Source organism: Brienomyrus brachyistius, unplaced genomic scaffold (genome assembly GCF_023856365.1).
Source record: "Brienomyrus brachyistius isolate T26 unplaced genomic scaffold, BBRACH_0.4 scaffold77, whole genome shotgun sequence".
Lineage (NCBI taxonomy): Eukaryota > Metazoa > Chordata > Actinopteri > Osteoglossiformes > Mormyridae > Brienomyrus > Brienomyrus brachyistius.
The window spans coordinates 936,676-955,562 of record NW_026042352.1 but is presented as its reverse complement, the minus strand read 5'-3'; the positions used below and the strand labels follow the sequence as shown (position 1 = coordinate 955,562).

Below are 18,887 nucleotides of genomic sequence, written 5' to 3'. Positions count from 1 at the left end.
AGCCTCACAGTACGACGCCTCTCCCCACGCGCGCTTAGCCACCACCGGGACTCCCATCACTCCTCCTTCCCTGTAGGGCGGCGCACTTCCATTATTATTACAGTTTCTACTGTCACTCTGTTGCTTTTCCTGGTGCTGGACTTTTGACAGATAAATACATTATTTGTTGCATTCAGTGACAAAAGATTGGTCTGTTTAACACCCTCAGTCTCCACCCTATGAGCCCCTTGTTGGCGGCAGAATCAGGAAGATGTCGGAGAAAGCAGAGGTAAAGTGAATAGTCACCTCGACAATAATGTGGAAACCGCTAATGGTGATCATGCCTGTGTGGGTGAAATGGATCACCACAGTATAAGCGGATGATGATTATAGACGATTTTTCCCTTTTTCTTTATGTCTGTTTACCATCTAATAGGCATTTTTTTTCTTTGGGATGCGTCTAGGTCAGATACGACCAAAATATTTTTCTCATTTCAGAAGTGAAAAAAAATATTGCTCTCAGATTCTGTTCAGTTGTAGTTTTTTAAAATAATGTACCTTGATTTGTGTTTGTTTAAAATGCCATTACCTGTTGCTTACTGGGCCGCTGAAAATGTCTGGCCCAGCTAAATTTCTTGGTTTAAAAATCTGGCCCAACTACTTTCCAGACCTGGACTAGCCCTACTGAATCATACACTAATGTTATTCTGTTATGTGGGCTGTTGTGATAGGGAGATTTGCTGGATGCTGCACGACGGGTGGTGTCCCTGCTGCAGAATGCCCTGTCTGAAGCAGCACCTAGAGACAGTGAGGGTTGTTGTTATCACCTTAATATTGTATATACGCAATCTGTTATTTCTTAACTAATATAATTGTAAGGTATTCTTCTAATATATTGTGCACAGCCAACAAAAAAGAGAAAAATGCAAAACCAAAGGAAGGCTTTCTTTTCTCTTAAAAGTCTTTTTTCTAAACCAACTGAGAGTCAGTTAGAGGGGTGTTCATTATCAGTATTGTTGCTGGCATTTCTGAAAATGTGCCAATTTTAGTCAAGTGGCTACTTTTCAAATGCAGTCCCTGGCCAAGATGAAGAAAGTTCATGAAGACTACATGATAATATTAAGCACTGACATAACAAACAACATTTTTTACATGCAAAATATACAGGAAATATACACTGCAACAGGCTAGGATAGACAAATAACCAAATACACTTGCAAGCCTGACCACTTTAGACCCCAGATTAGAAAATTGGTGAATGAGCATATATTTTTTCCAAGTTTTGTTTTGCTTTCAAGTTCTCACAAATAAAAAAAAAAAAAGATTTTCCCACTATAGCCAGATCCAGTTTCTGTGGGGGGCGGGGGGGGGGGTGACAATTTGTAGTAATAACTATTTCCTGCTGAAAACCACTGGTAAACTATCCACATGTCTCTGAATATCTGTGAGTCCCGAGACCTCCATGACAGATAGATATAAGTTGCTAGTGTTGATCGGCAGGAAATCTTCTCCAAAGCCCCACCACCACCTCACACCAATCCACCCAGGGTTTACTCCAAATAAATTTGCTGGTAATACAAACCGGATCAACTTGTGGTTTGTGTCCACGTGTACTAGAGACAAAGGCCCTGGTACATTCTGCGTACAACACAGCCAAGACTTGACAACCTTTATATGATGCGCATGGAATCAACCCTATGCATGGAGGCTGCAACTCTTCTCCACCGAACCCTGTAGCCCATTGACTGCAGCCTGCATTGACTATCCTGTAGCCTGCATTTGGTAGATCATTCTTGACAGAAGAAACCAAATTGTCAAGTTCCCTAACACAGAGCTCATACTCTTTTATTCTTCTTAAGATTGTTCTTCTTGAAACACCCATCAGTGTGGCTATGCAAGGCACAGGAAGTTGAGTATGGAGCATTTCTTTCAAACATTGTTCTTCAATCAAAATCTTGGGTCGTCTATTGGTGGCAGCGACTTCCTGTGTGACACATGGGGCTGGACGTTCCAGATGTGCCCTCACAAGGTCAAAGAGCTCTTGCAAAGCCAGGGTGATAGCAGGAGGTACTTCAATGTGATTAGACAGGGCCTGCAGAAGATACAGCTCCTGATGACAAAGGAACTCCAGGTAATCCAAATTTAGTGGAGTCGCGCTGAATCCTATTTCTATTTTATGCAGAAGACTTTCGAGAAGGTGGTATCTGAGCTGTTCACAGAACAAATTATAGTTAATGAGGTGTCAAGATCTTGTCTCTGATCCACACACTAGGCCTACCATTCAAAAGTTTTAATTATGAAAATGAAATGTTTTTGTTTTGTGAGGTGCTTGTTCATGTATGATGATGTAGTGGCTGCTCTGTTTGACCGTGGTAAACCTTTTCACAAACAATATAAGTGAAGAAGTATGACATTAGATCTAAGGACCAGAGTATAATAAAGTTAAATAAAATCCATCAAAAACACTTACTCAGTGGAGATTCCAATGTAGTAGGCAGACAACTTTATGGCTTTAATAATGAGTGTATTTAGCAGCTACAAGGACAAAAGATATTATAAACCTCTCCATTTTAATGCTAATTTAATAAACATTAACAGATAGCACTTAAGGTGGTTTCGCCTATAGTCTGCTAACACTAACCCGAGAACTAATATCTGAGGAGCGTTCTTCCCAGGATTTGAATTTATTAAATTGGCTTTGTGATGTTGTATTAAGAAATTTTATTCACAATGCAATTTACCGTACATTGGCCCATTCTTTTATATACGGTAAGACGAAGCGGGAAATTCGAGCGAGCGAGTGCTGTGCAGACGCGAGCGCGTAGAGGGGATGGGTTTTCAGCACTCGAGCACACGCACGCGCGTGGTTCGACTTTTGGCCCTAATTTAACGGCGAGCGAGTGAGTGAGTGCTGTGCAATCGCGAGCGCGTAGAGAGCATGGATTTTCTGTTTTTATGCGCACGACTTTTGGCACTAATTTAACGCCATAGAAATGTGTGTTTAAAAGGGGAGGAGATCGGGTTGCAGCGCTGGTGTGAGCGGTTTCTCCGGGCAGTTCGCTCGAGGCTAACGTGGCTTTGGGAACGTGGTGTACCCGTCACCCATGCCAGGGAAGAAATCAAAACCGAAATGCTAGGAATATGGACTTCATCTTACGTCAAGCGTTTTCCCCTCCATTGACGCCCATAAAGAAAAGGCTTAAAGTCCATATTCCTAGCATTTCGGTTTTGATTTCTTGTCAGGTAAGTCTTTATGGCCAGATACATTCGCGAGAAATTTGGTGATTTGTGGTGACTGTTTTAATACATTAAGTTGCGTTACGCATTTTCACATTAAGCGTTTTAGAATGTCCCGTGGCAGGTATCCCCTTCTATTGCCCTAGGGAGGGTTGTAACCCTCGTCTGTATATTAATAAAGAATAATCCTTCTATTCCTGTCTCATGTATCTGGACCTCCCCAGCAATTTAACGAAATTTGGTGGCAGCGGTTACAAGTGAACCCGTTTAAGTTTAGCGCTCATACTTCCGTCCATATGTTTAAGACCCACCTTGGCTGACTTAGCTGACATGTCCTGATTTCATAATCTTCAAATTTGTAATCTTTTCTCCTTCATCTAACTCCATGTTTTTAACTTCTTGTCATTTTCTTGCCGTTTGACTCATAGAAAATTATCAGACTTAAATGACACGTCAGCCTGTGCAGACAGCGATTTCAATGTTTTAATAAATTGGCCAGCAGGTGGGGGCAGTGCTCAATTTCATTAATGCCATTCAGAAAACTTTCAGGCTTTATGTCTTAATGAACAGCCTAGAAAAGGACAAAGCATTATATTACTGATGCATACAGCAGATCCCCAACTCAGGCTGTGTTGCATATTCTTAACAGTGCTACAGTATGTTCACACAGCCAGTACAAACAAACTTGCAAGATCTAGACCAGGGGTCACCAACCTTTTTAAAACGGAGAGCTACTTCACGGGTACTGAGCCATACGAAGTTTGATATCAGTTTTAAACGCCCTCCTAAACATGTCTAAACTTCATGCATGATAAACATGTTTTAAATGCTTTTTTATATTCAATTTCAAATCTATATAAATGCAAATGTGATAGATTAGAAACAGGACAAAATAAAATTTTAGATGATGTTCGCTGGTGAGTTGTGCTATTTTATAGAACAGGTCCACGGGCAACTCATGTGGTCATTGGGGGCATCCTTGGGGCACCATGTTGGTGACCCCTTATCTAGACCTACCACATCAGGTAGGAAGGTGCCTATTTCTACCAACTATTCAGACCATCAGACCCAAACCATACATTCAGTCATGCACAGGCACTCCACCAGAGGGCTCTACATTCTGTCCTACATCTGCTCACCTGTTAGACCCACACTCAGTCTCCATCCTGATTTCTACCTACTACTCGGACTATCTCACCAAAACCAGTCCTGTGGCCTGTTCTATGAAGCGGGGTTACTGGCTTATTGGGGAAACTTGTCGGATTTCTTGATCGGGACCTTCAACTGCTCTGCCATAGAGAGCATCCTAACATGCTGCCTTACGGTCTGGTATGCGGGCTGCTGGTGGCCTCCTACCGCTCTGCCATAGAGAGCATCCTAACATACGGCCTTACGGTGTGGTATTCGGGCTGCTGGTGGCCTCTATGACTTTTTTTGTAGACAGTCCATCTGTGTGGTGCTGTTTGCACGAATTGTTTTGGGAAATGCACTTACAGTTTTGCAGATGTTAAGGGTGATTCCAGAAATGCATCAAAGCAACTGAGGAACTGCAATGTCACTGTACAGTTACTTATAATGGGCGCCAATGTAATGTGTAGAGTGGCAAATAAACTGATTCACCATTTACTCTCATGTACATCACTTAAAATGCTTGTTTTAAATGCAAATGTGTGAATGTAAATCTAAGCAGTAAAGCTACAATTTACATTCTGTTTGCATGGTGGAAAGAACATTTAATCTGCCTTTTAAGTGTGATTAGAAGATCTAATGCCTGTGTGCTTGTAATAAGATGGTCGCTGGTTCAAACCCAGCCACAGCACATCTCTGCGTCCTTGAGCGAGGCCCTTAACCCCCAGCTCACTGGGCATCACTATGGGTGGCTGCCCTTCGCAGACAACTTACTCTGTTTACTCTAAAAAAAAGAGAGCAAGTTGAGAGAGAAGTTAAGACAATTTCTCCACAGGGACCAATAAAGTATCAATTATTATTACTGTATGAGAGACTGTCTAATATCAGATAGATAACAGACTCATACTGTGCTGAGCTTGTCTGAGAGAGATGATTAGCAAATGCTCTCCCACAGTATCTCAGCACTCTGTACAAAGAACTTTATATGCTCAGTATCTGCTCCTGTTTATCTAATTGTTCTCATTTTAACTGGATGTTAAGGAGTAAATTAATAAACGTCATGTAAGTGCACATTAAAATGCTTTTTCACTGTTACTTAAGTTCCCATGTGAACAGCCAATCAGATCAGCCTGATGTGTGTCTCTCTGTTTCCTCTCTGTTTCCTGCCCTTTCATCCCGACCACGACCATGATCTCTCACTTAGCAGCAGAGCAGTTTATTCTAAACAGTGGAAGCACAAAAATGTTCAGACTCTTTGGTCTTCTCATTTTCATTAGTAAGGCCCTATAATATAAATTATTTTGGGATTTTAATATTTTCATTTATCTGTATGATGTGATCAGTGGAATTTGGCCATTTAATCTGCATCATAGTTAATAGTTATTTAGATTACTATTATATGTCTTATTTGATTATGATTTTTTTTGTTTTTCTGTTTTTGCAGACACTGCACTGACTACAGATGTTGTTCAGCCCAGTCACCTGATGAGGGTTCAGCTTGGAGACAGTGTGACCCTGACATGCTTCTGTCAAGGAGAAACAACTTTTGTTACTTTGTTTAAGCAAGCTGTTGGTCGGAAGCCCCAGCCCATGGCGAAAGCACTTCTCTACGTACCTGGTGAATTTTACAAGGAATATAAAAGCATAAAACGTTACTCCTTACTGAATGCAGAGGGGAGTTTTAACCTCACTATTTCTAACGTGGAGCCGTCAGATTCTGCAGTGTATTATTGTGCTGCTGTGTTTCTTCATGAGGTCACCTTCGGGAATGGAACCTTTGTCATAATCACAGGTAAATGAGATTCCAACTATTTTCATATTTGCTTTATTATAATGTCAGTAAGATTATTCCCTGCAAAATAATTTTGACAGTTTAGTTGTTTGTCAATATAAAATTAGCAAAGATACCTTATTGTCTGCTTTGTTCCATAAATGTTTTTCTAAACATCAAACAAAAATCATTCATTATTATTATTATTATTATTATTATACAATTTGTTGCATTTTGCTTGCTGTCAGCCAAAAGCCTAACCTTCTCTTTATACAGATGTTAATGTTACACATTGCAGCCTCTTTAAAACAAATAACATAAAAAAATGTTTGAGTTGTTATATACAGTATAGGACTGTGCAAAAATCTTAAGCAACAAAAGAAAATTATTTTTGACGTTATTTATCTGAGCAGTCAGTGTGTATTCACTCTGAAAAAAAAAATGCATGATTTAACATATGAACTAGGGATGTGCACCATTCAGAACTGATTTGAGAATGAAATTCTCAAATACGTATCCTAAAATTCAGGATTTTGAATACATATATGAACTTGAATTTCAGTTCATTTTGTTAATCTGAATTACATTTGAATTGTGGTTGAAAACAGGTTGTGGCATTGAAATTTATATTTGAATTTAAAGAAGAAGAACGAAAAAGGGTTTGGATTCAAATTCAAGTTCATATACGTACTGTAGGTGTAGCTTTTAACTAAAATATGAACTTTAATTTAAATATGAATTATACATAAACACATTAACATTGTTATACATCATTGTTATAAAAATGTCGTTTTGTAAAGAATGAAATAATGCAACATTTGAAGTGTCACCTAAAATAATAATTATACTGTCATTTTGTGCACCATGGTGGATCTGCTCATAGGAAGAGCTGAGTGTCTCTCCTTAAAAGTCAGTGTTGGCTGCAGTGACGGCAGTTTCTAACCTAAGAAACGTCCCAAACACTTTTCCTGCATCAAAAGTCAAACTAGTCCCTATTCCTGCCATGAAAGGTTCACATAATGTCACCGATACCTGAACCAACCATGTTTATCAGAGGATGCCAACCCTTTGGCTGCAGCTTTCTCTGCACACGCTGAGAGAGTCTTCAGTGTAGCAGGAAAAGATTTCAGGCCAGAAGATTGCAAATTAAATCATGAAACCTTTGAAGATATTATGCTGAATAAATGTAATAATAATGAAAAATTAGCAATGTGTATTGGAATAAAGCATAATTGTATTTGCCATGACGTTTTGCTTTTCGCTGTAGTGCTATGGTTGAACGGAAAAACTTACTTTTGTGTGCATAAGAAAATAAATAGGAGGAACTACGAAACCAAGTAATTCCTTTTACTATGTATACTTTTTCTTTAATGTTAAAAGATAGACAAACTAGTAATGGGCAAACAGCTCTTCGGCTCTTGAATTAAATTATGCAGGTACTACAGCAAAATGCTCAAAAATACCAAAACACATCAAGAGCTAAATATGCAAAAACAATAAATACCTTCCTGTGGAAAAGGGGCAACATAAACCAAATGTAAAGTCACGAAAATCATGAAAATATAAAGTACACTTTACACACTTCATTTCTTTGAATTGAAATTAATTATATTCATCTACCTTCATACATTAATACAAGACATTATATGATTATAATGTTTGTTATTATCATATAATTTTTATTTAGGTATTATGTAGGTGCAGTTAATGTATAGTGTTACCTGATATATACTAATAAGCAGTAATACAATAAAAAGAGAGAAGAATGTCAGCTGTTCTCCAAGAAGTTACTGATTTCTTGGATGGCTAGAAGAACATCGATTCAGTTCCCAAAAATCTGTAAGAACAATTTTTGAGGATCTGTATTTTCCATTGTTATTCTCAAAGGGCTGTCATCATGACTATTTTGCTTTTCAGGTAAAGACTCCAACAGCAGGACTGTGGTACAGCAGCCTGTGTCTGACACATTGCAGCCAGGAGACTCTGTGAGCCTGCAGTGTACGATAGAGACTGGGAGCTGTGCAGGAGAACACAGTGTTTACTGGTTCAGACATGGATCAGGAGAATCCCTTCCTGGAGTCATTTACAGCCATGGAAACAGCAGTGATGAGTGTGAGAAGAGCCCTGAGGCTGGATCTCCTACACGGAGCTGCGTCTACAGCCTCCCCAAGGGGAACCTCAGCCTCTCCGATGCTGGGACTTACTACTGCGCTGTGGCCATGTGTGGGGAGATGCTGTTTGGGAACGGCACATAGCTGGATATAGATGGTAACACCCAGTGTGGGGAGATGCTGTTTGGGAACGGCACACAGCTGGATATAGATGGTAGCACCCAGTGTGGAGAGTATATCTGCTTCAAAGTTTTATTTAGCTTATTCTGCTATTAAGACATTTATTTCTTTTTTTAATGTAATGAATTTTCTAATTTAAGTGCTTAAATTAAATTACACAGATGTTAATTTAATAATTATCCATCCATCCATCCATTTTCCAAACCGCTTATCCTATTGGGTCGCGGGGGGTCCGGAGCCTAATTTAATAATTATTTCAAATATTAATATCCATCCATCCATCCATTTTCCAAACCGCTTATCCTATTGGGTCGCGGGGGGTCCGGAGCCTAATTTAATAATTATTTCAAATATTAATATAAATTGTTAAAATGCAAAATACTAGAAGTTCATGTTAAAAATGGACTATTTACAAAACAACTGCTGTAATGTGTTATCGATTTGATCTTTAACTAATGTAATGTAAGCAAATGGGAAATGTGTCTCTATATCATTATGCTGAAATCTATCTCTTTGTTACAGGCTTTCAGAAGCTGCTGGATCCTCTTCACTCTGGCTTGCTGATAGTTTTATCTTGCAGCATTATTCTGAACGTTGCTCTCATTTGTATAAGATGTAAACTGACCTGTACACACTGTGCAGGTACGCTGCCCGGCTTTATGCACTCAGAAGGACAAAATGTAGATTTTAACAAATTATAGAAATATAAAATTGTTTTATGATAGATAACATTTTCATATTAAAACCACTCTTGCAGGTAATACAGTTTTAAAATCCATTATTAAATCTCACCTTATTTATATAAACCTTTTTGTACTGTAAGATTTACATTTTTGTATTATATCTTTCATATTTTGCAAAATCTATTGAAATATACATGTTGCAATAAGTTGCATATCAATAACTTTTATTACCAAGATCTCCTTTATAGCAATTTTATTATATATGATATATGAGAACAAATGACACGTATCCAAACATGCACACTTAAATTGACAGAAGTCATTTTTACTTTCATTTTTGAGACAAAAAGGATGTTGATTGCTTGAAAATTCGGAATGTTATCTGACCACGGTATGATACCGTGCGAAATTAAATAATATATTGATGTGTTATATATTTTAAACAGATGAAAAGAACAGTGATATATCAAAAGTGGAATGGTCACGCAAGCAAGTATGTAATAAATATTTCAAATTACAAATCGTCAGTAAAACAAATGAACCTCAGACTGATTTCCATCCTGGGATCAGCATTTTAAGTGCTATTTGTGAAAATAGGTAATAGCAAACCGATTTGATCCATCCAATTCTGCCATCTTTGTCTCCACAGTGCCATGACGAGGACACACTGAATTACGCTGCCCTGAACCTTAAGAAGCCAAAACCCAGGAGACAGAAGAAAGACGGGAATAATGACACTCTGTATTCTGACCTCCGCTACAGAGATTATGAATAAAGATGCTTCTCATTCATGTCAGTCACACAGAGTGTTCAGGGTGTAGCTTTAATAATGTTCAGAGGAGGGCAGGGGAGCCAGTGCTTCTGAGACTGAATCACGGGATTTTACGGAGCACCGGTGCTGAGTTTGGTGTCAGTGTGTTTGGGGCGCATTTTTACTGGAAGTGCAAATGTTCAAGCCAGACTGGGGGCTGAGGGAGGGGGAGAGGGGAGCCACAGAGATTATTTCTTCATGGCATGGGGGGGAATAAGCGGCTTTAATGTTGTGGAAAGGCTGAGTTGCTGCAATCAGTTCTTTGATGTCACACATGCTTACTTGTCTCCCTTGTGTACCATGCTGAATGGTTTGGGGCAAACGCACAGGGACTGATCGATTATATTAAACAGATGAAAGAAACTGAATGAAAATTTCAAGTGTTCTTAAATTACGTTTTTCATTTAATTGTGTGTTCTGGATGTATTTTTGAGTATATACATGTACCTGTATATGTACCTGCACTGTAAGAAATGGCAGTGAATTTGACATTAAAACCATGTAAAATCACTACAGAAAAGTATAGTAAACCCAAAAACACAATTTTCCTGCTTCAATCACAGCGGACTTTTGTAAACTATTAAATATAATATTTTTGTTATATGTACAACATTAATGTGTGATTATAATCAAATTTATTTGTTAAAACTACAAATACTGGGAACAAAAACAGTGAAATACTTTAATACTTATAACAAAACAATTTTGTTAATTTGACGTGTAAATATTGTAAAAATTATAGTTTTAGTCAGTTGTTTTTCAAAAATACAAGAATTATATGTAAGTCACTTTTCAAGTTTATACTGTAGGCATTTACTGGGCCTACTTTTAACATGATCATGAAATGATGCAAATTCAGGTATAAGACTAATAAAAATGTTTTCACAGAAGATGTGAACCTGAGAGGTTGCCTCTCTATTTATAGGCTATATAAAAATATACAATTATAATTGTTTACATTATGTGTTTTTTTTAATCATTCGGGCTATTTGCAGCCTATTGTTGAGTAACCTATAAGAAATTATCATTTAACGCCTAAGTAATGCTTCTGTTCAGTCATAATGCTTGTATTCTTTATGTTTCTTTTAATGACAATGTGATACTTAGACTAGACTACTGTTTTGGGTTATGTTAGCAATGTCTCATTATTACAGGCTAAACAAACTTACAATGCCACCTATAGGATTTCTATGGTGCCTCCTCTTCACAGAGCTGTAGGTCACTGCTGCACTGAGTGCGCCTAATTTTGAATGTGCATCTGATGCTCGTCTCTGATTGGATAATGACATGAGGGCGGGAGCACGCACCATTTGCAGAGTGGAGAAGGAGAAGACAGAAAACGTCGAAGTCTTTAGGACAAATTACAAACATACGATTTGAATTTTCTTTTGATGATCTGTGTTTGTTCATCAGAAAGTTTGCACGGTAAGTTTAATATTTTGGCGACTTTTTTTCGAGAAAAAAACATCACAAGCACCAGTTGATACTCAGACCAATGCTTGATAACTTAGCGCTAGCATGCTAGTTCAGCGAAAAAGCACGGGCAAACTTTTGAAATACTAAAAATGATCACCTGCGTCTTTTGTAAAAAGATATTGGTCACATTAAGAGGCTATGTACTACATTGCAGAGTGCATAGGAATGAGCCTTGTTGTCTTTTTAAATGTGTTGGCGCCAGTTGCAGTCAAACATTCACCACTTACTCTGCTTTCAAGGGGCATTTTTATCGTGTGCACAATGCACCTGCACTTCAAGCTGCTCCTAAAGCTCTTGTTGCAGATTTAAAATGTGCTGTTTCATTATGTGCCCGCCATTTTCAAACAGTGAAAGAGCTAGTGTCCCACTTAAATGATCATATTGCAGAGGGCAGGTCTGTGTCATGTCCAGTAAGTGGTTGTAAGCATGTGTTTACAAAAAAGTCATCATTTACTTCTCACATGTGTAGGAAGCATAAAGCATGTTCCCCAGATGGTATTGATGACATGTACAAGAAATCTCGCCCTCAGTCCCTAAATGACAGTACAGAATATTCAGAAAACACACATGAAGCCATGCCATCTGCTAGTTCAGCCAGTGATATGCCAGAAAATGATAGTCAGTCTTTTCTCAGAAACATGTGTCTCTTTTACCTTAAACTGCAAGGACAGCTGCTAATTCCTGCCTCTACCATACAGAGTATTGCTGAGGAAATGCAGAATGTGCACGAATTGGGTCAAGCCTACACAATAAATAAGGTAAGTTGTTTACTAAAAAATGAAATGAGCCTATCAGATGAAGCTGTCACTAAAATCTGTGACTGCATTAAAGAGTCAGATTTGTTCTCTGCTTGCCATCAAGGACAATTAGGAACAACACACACCAGAAATCAAACATTCAAAAAAATGTTTAAATACACAGAACCCAAGAAAGTGCCATTGGGAATGGATGAAAACATGATAGAAAAATTTGCTTACTACATACCAATGGGAGAAACTCTGAAGAGCGTTTTAGAGTCACAGTTATGGAAGAATACACTGTCACAACAGTTTGGGGGTCCTGATGTAGAGATTTTTAAGGATTTATATGATGGAAAAAATTTCAAATGTCACCAGTTCTTTAATGAAAACCCTGAAAGCCTCAAACTGATTTTGTTCCAAGATTCATTTGAGGTAGTGAATCCCCTGGGTTCTGCTAAAAAGATGCACAAACTTCTTGCAGTCTATCTGTCATTAGCAAATTTACCCATTCATTTGCGTTCAAATACAGATAATATGTTTTTAGTCTTGTTGTGTGTTGAGAATGACTTCAAGCGTTTTGGAATAACCAAAGTTTTTTCAGAGTTGTTGGAAGATCTGAAATCTTTGGAAACAGATGGATTAGATGTAGATGGAGAAACAGTAAAAGGGGGTCTTTACTGTATTGCTGGGGACAACTTGGGTTCTCATTGCATAGGAGGGTTTACAGAAAACTTCAGCTGCTCTCAATATTTCTGCAGGTACTGTGAAGTAACACGAAGTGAGTTTTATGCTGATCCGAATGCCTGTGGTCCTCCACGCACTCCGGAAACGTATGACGCAGCTGTTGCTGATCTCCAGGCTGAAACTATCCAAGACGTTAGAGGAATAAAGGTAAACTCCATCTTCAATACCCTTCAGTCTTTTCACGTATCCCAGCCTGGTCTCCCACCTTGTCTAGGTCATGACCTCTTTGAAGGAGTTGTGTCATATGATCTAGCACTGTACCTGAAGAACATTATAAAAAATAAAAAATGGTTCACATACTCCCTTTTAAACAGGCGCATTAAACAGTTTAAATATAAAGGATCCGAAGCACTTACAAAGCCATGTACTGTCAAACCTGACGGATCCAAATTATCAGGGCAAGCCGTTCAAAACTGGAACCTTTTGAGATTGCTGCCAGTTTTGATTGGTGACAAAGTGAAAAACCATGAGGATGAAGTATGGCAGTTAGCTCTCCAGTTAAAAGACATTGTGGATCTTATTTGTGCTCAGAGCATTTCCTTGTCCCAGATAGCATTTGCTGACATTTTGATCCAAGAGTATTTGGAGATGAGAAAGATGTTGTTTCCTGAAATTCAACTAAAACCCAAGCACCACTATTTGCGCCATTATTCAGCACTGTTGTTGAAATTTGGTCCATTGATGAGGTTATGGACGCTTAGGTTTGAATGTAAACACAGTTATTTTAAAAGATGTGCCAGACACTTGAAAAGCTTCAAAAATATTTGTCAAACTTTGTCAACACGTCATCAGATGTATCAGGCTTATCTTTTAGCTGGGCAAGAATGCCGTGAACTGCTGCAAGTGAAGGAGAGCTGTGTGTTTTATCCCAACCTCTACAGTGACACTATTCAGCATGCAGTCAGGGAGTTAGCTTTTTCAGAAAGCAATACCACAGTTACCACAGACATTCACTACAAGGGTACTGCATATAAAAAGGGACAGTTTCTTGTGTACAGAAATGACGAGTGTATGGAGTTTGGTGAACTTCTACTCATCTTGATTCAAAATGACACATCTGTGTATGTTCTGATGGATATCCACAAAGGCATCTTCCTCTTAGAATACCATCTGTATTCTGTGACACAGGACAGTCTTGGGTTACAGTGTATTAACATTAATGACCTGCCTGACTTCTATCCTTTGGTATCATACATTCTTGAAGGACACCGAGTCATTCCACTAAAGCACAGTATTGTGGCAAAATAACTTCCAATTAATAGCTCACTTCTCACTGTAAATAGTTTAACATTAATATAAGTGTTACCTGATCCATACCCTGCTCCATTAAGTGTATGAACTCTATGTGATTTTCTAATTTGTTTGGTGGTGGCATTTCTTCTTCAGTGCAAATATGAGTGACTCAGGGCGAACCTTCCTAGATGTCGCCATTACGGAAGTCCTACCAGAACTTCAAGCAGTGAACAAAAACATCCTGGAAGAGCACTTGCAGTCCATCGGAGTTGAGACAAGTGATGATCTACGCTTCGTAACGGAGGCAGATTTGATGACAGCATTAAGACCTGTACAAGCGAGAAAGCTTCTTTCTGCTTGGAAACAGAAATGTAAGTAAAAACAACAGACAACTATTCAAAATCAAAAGTAGAGATGGTCATGGACAGACATACAGTGTGAATCATAATTGTATTTTTTTTTTGCAATTTAAAAGACCAAACTCCAGAGAACAGCTCGCTATCATCTGTGGAAGCCTCACCCACCCAGTCGCTGTCATTGCTCTCTGTTTCACCCCAAAGTCTATCATCAACCTCTTCCAGCAGCCCAGGACGTGACATACATTGGGATGACAACTTCGAAATTCCATGGAGTAAACTTCCTGCAGAAGTTATGCATTTTCTTGAGAGGGGGAAAAGGCCTCGGCCAAAACTGAGGAGGCAAATGGTCCGGATTGTTGTGACTGAGATGATGGAAAAATGCCCTCATGTAGGTAGAAAACATTCAATTGACGTTGCAAAAAAAATGGTAGCAAAATATCCCAATTCTCTGCAAGATGTCATAGAGGGTGATATTGTTGGTGCAGGCTACCTTTCCCTTGTCAAACAGTTGCAGAACAGAATTGAAAATGTAAGGCGCACTTCAACACCCAAAATAAGAAAAAGAAAACATCAGACTGACTCAGACCACACAGACGAGATCCCATTAGAAGAAAGAGCAGCAATGCAGGATACATATGGGTGCCTTAAATGGAATGTAGAATTTCTGCCTCTTGAAGAAACTCCAGAGAGCCAACAGCAAAAGATGGAGAAACTCAAGGTGATGTTCCAACAAGCTGACGCCAATCCAGAAGAGGTAAAAAGTCTAATGAAGTCCACTTATTACACACAGCGTCAACATGTCAATCAGGGGAAAAGTATCAAATGCCTTAGAGAGGAGTGGCCATTTTGGTTTGATGAACTTGGCATGTCGGTCCACTTCAAGGAACTTACTGGGATTGACCTCAAAGAGACATTCACACGAAATTTGGACTTGAAGGGGAAAAGGCTTCTGGAGTACATGACCACAGTTGCTGTCAGCAAAAGCAAGACGTTCCTTCAGACTTATGCAAGGCTTCAGAGGATACGGGGACCGCAGAGTGGCTGCTCAGATGATGTGAAAGAGATGGTCCTGCTTCTGCTCAGCTACTTTGATGAGAAGGAGGAGTACATGCTTTTCCATGTTGAAGATACATGTCTGGCAGATGAGGTACAACTGGAGCAAGTGCCTCTGACACCCACTATTATTGTGTGTGGTAAGTCTGTTTCATAGCTCTCTTTTTTTTTTATTGCACTTTTTATAGAATGTCATGTGACTGCTGTGCTTATTAATATAACCTGTTAAATTATTTGTTCACAGGACAGTCCTGCTATTCCTCAAGAAGATACATGCTGAGTATTGATCGGAACCTCGTCAGCACAAACATATCCTCCTTCGTTTCTGCACTGTGCCTCATGTTCGGGAGCTACTACAATTTTAACATCCATTATCCATCTGAGCTGGCTTCCACTCTGGAGTTTCTTCAGAGGTGAGCAAATAAGGCTTCTTATTTCTGGACTGATAACTGAGACTCTGGAATCTGGCTCTGATGTGGTTGGAGTTCAGGTCTGGCACTGAGTCTCGGTTCGGTTTGGACCCAGATTCAGAGTGTTTTTTTTTTTTTTTTTTTTTTTTTTTTTTTTTTTATAAAATAAGTCTGAATCCGGGTCCAAGCCTGGCCGAGACTCAGGGCTAGACCAAGGGTCAGCTGACGTCTGACTACCTATAACCTTTTGCTTTGGATTTTAAAATGCAAAAGTGTGATTTATCACTGCAAAAGATACTCGTGAAGGGTGCCAATACTTTTGACCATGCATTGTTCACTTCCCCACAGCATTTTGGTTATATTTTGTCTTGAACGTGGTGAAACCAATTGTTGTTTGTAGTTTGGCCATGACTGTGTATATATACACGTATATACTTAATTTTTATTTACTTACTTTGTACTTGTATTTTAACTGATCAATTACAAAACGCTTAATATACTTTTATGTTTTTATTCTACAGGTGTTTCTTCTGCATGAACCCAGAAAAAGGAACCAAAGTAGAGAACAAAAACTCGAAGCATCATCTCAGTGTGAACCCTCGAGTCCTCACCCTGATTCAGGATCTCGCCGACCACGAGTGGCGCTAAGCCTAAGTATTGACTCTCTGTGGACTGTTAGGTTTAAGTACACATTGTGGATTTAACAAAGTAAAACTTTTTCTGGTCGAATGCATGAAGCCAGTTCATGAATGATTCATGAAGATGTTCTTGCTTTGAAGGAATGTTCCAGTTTTGTTTGTTTTTTTAACCATGCTGCTACTGCAGTGTTTCTAGACCACCTGTATAGGTTTGTTTCACCACAGGTGGTTTTCCTGATGTGTTTTTTGACCAAGGCCATGGTTGTGGTGACCGCAGGGTGCGTGGCACAATGTAATTTTTGTTTTAAAATCTTAACTATTTAACTTTTCCTGGTAGAGTGTCTAGCAAATGCTTTTTTCATGAACATGGTTCTTGCTTGCAGGAATGTTCAACAGCTTTATAGCTTTTGATTCAATTGTGTAGTTGATGTGCGCCTTGCATATTATGTTAGTTGGAAAAATGCATCCAACTGTTGTCATTTGCTTTATTGGCTGCAAAATAAATTTCCCAAAAGTGATATTTCTCTCGTCTTTTCTCAAGATGCATTTTTGCATGTTTAGCTATAGGAATAGCAGTAATTAGTTTAATTAGGTTTATGACTAAAATTTTACATTAAAACATAAAATACAGCATGTATGTATGTATAATATACAGAGCAACTCCATTTAATATGCACAGTTTTGACGTTGTTCTACCAGTTTAAATTAGTTTTTTGTTTGATATTTCCCTGTTAATTTTACAATTTATGAATCCACAATAAGCAATTATTACATGTAAAAGATACAGGAAATAGTCTATTTATATATAACATCATTGTGTGATATTAACTTCTTTTTTTTGTAGATTTAACAGTTTTTGTGTCATTTACTGTAAATCAATTTACATATTGCATCTGTAAAGCGATCTATTGTGCTGCTGTATTTTTTACAGGACGTTCCTGGTAACCCCAGCTGCCAGCGTTTTCCTGTAAAAACAGCACTTTTTTTTTTACAGTGTGTATATATACCTGTGTCGTTAATAACGATGTGGATAATTAAGAAAGAGGAGTTTTGTTTCTTGCTCCCTGTCTTGTTACTTGGCTCACAAACATACACACACATAGACACACACACAAACATACACAGACACACAAACACACACACACATAGACACACACACACACAAAAACACATGCACACATGCACACACACACACTGCTACGGCTCTGTAAGAACACTACCATGCTCTTTTGTGTGAGTGGGGTGGGGGGTGTTAAATAAGATGAAAATGACAATGGCTGTACTTTTGTTATGTCAGTTGTGTTTCTATAGTCATTGTATCATATTCCACAAGCTTTTTATTCTACAAGATGTACAAGCCAGTCAGTGTATTCAGTGGGGTGTTCAGGAGTCATTAGGTTCTGAAAAATGTCTTGCATTTAAAACATAATGTACTTTTGAATACTTAAGTATTTTTAGATGCAAATACTCCAGTACTTTAACTGAAGTAAAAAATTAACTGAAAAACTTTGAGTATTATTTGACGAGGAGTATCTATACTTAACTCAAGTAGTGAAGTTGTGTACTTTGTCCACCTCTGTCCAAAAGTGACATACAGCTGTAAGCTGTTTGGGTTTGTTTGTCTGCTGAGTGCTTCTCTGCAGTGCTGCAGATGTTTCCACTGGTTAGATGCAGCTCAGGAAGACTGACCCACTGACTGCACTGTGCTGGACTCACTTTGCAAAGAGTAAAAACCACACAGACAGAACAATATCTGCTTCTTGTAAGACCCTGTTTCCTCTCTACCTCACCCAGGTCACGCTTTCAAGTATTCAGCCTAAGTTATTTTATCCAAACAAGCCACCATTATTATTCATGCAGCTGGACATTTGACTGGAGCACATGATTGCTACATATCACTACTGTACATGGAACGGAATGTACAGTTTTCACAACAGAACTTTAGAAAAGCAAAATTCTCATCAGTCCACATCTCTAACCACCACACATCCTAGGGCTCCCATTTATAATGGTACATTTTTGTTTTATTCACATTCTTTTTCATCACACAGATAAACACCATCCATTAATCTTACAGCATGTATCCTGGTCAGGGTGATGGGGACGACACCACCTATATCGAGTGTGATTTAAGGCCAAGACCTTAAAAGGGAGAGTCAAGACTGAGGCTTGTTACAAGAGCAGTGGGGCACAAAACAACAAACAACATCATTATGAATGTAAAAGAAATGGATGTATATATAAATATAGGGTAATAATAGAAACAAAAAATAAGAATATATTACATACAGAGGAATATTATAGGAATATTAAAATTAACTTATACACAATCCT

The 18,887-nt window shown here is 38.5% G+C and overlaps 1 protein-coding gene across 3 annotated transcripts; it reads left to right on the top strand.

The window, feature by feature from the left end:
- The first annotated feature begins 11,192 nt into the window (after positions 1-11,192).
- On the top strand, positions 11,193-16,832 carry LOC125726809 (uncharacterized). 3 transcript variants are annotated; one of them, XM_049003296.1, is made up of 7 exons: positions 11,193-11,325; positions 12,075-12,134; positions 12,875-13,007; positions 14,282-14,464; positions 14,569-15,645; positions 15,750-15,918; positions 16,437-16,832. In XM_049003296.1, the coding sequence occupies exons 4-7, from the start codon at positions 14,407-14,409 to the stop codon at positions 16,561-16,563; spliced, it is 1,431 nt and encodes a 476-aa protein (XP_048859253.1). In that variant the 5' UTR covers positions 11,193-11,325; positions 12,075-12,134; positions 12,875-13,007; positions 14,282-14,406; the 3' UTR covers positions 16,564-16,832. The 3 variants fall into 3 exon arrangements, with proteins under 3 accessions (XP_048859253.1, XP_048859251.1, XP_048859252.1); XM_049003294.1 differs by having other exon boundaries at positions 14,247-14,464; XM_049003295.1 differs by lacking the exon at positions 11,193-11,325 and having other exon boundaries at positions 11,987-12,134; positions 14,247-14,464.
- The last annotated feature ends 2,055 nt before the right edge of the window (positions 16,833-18,887 follow it).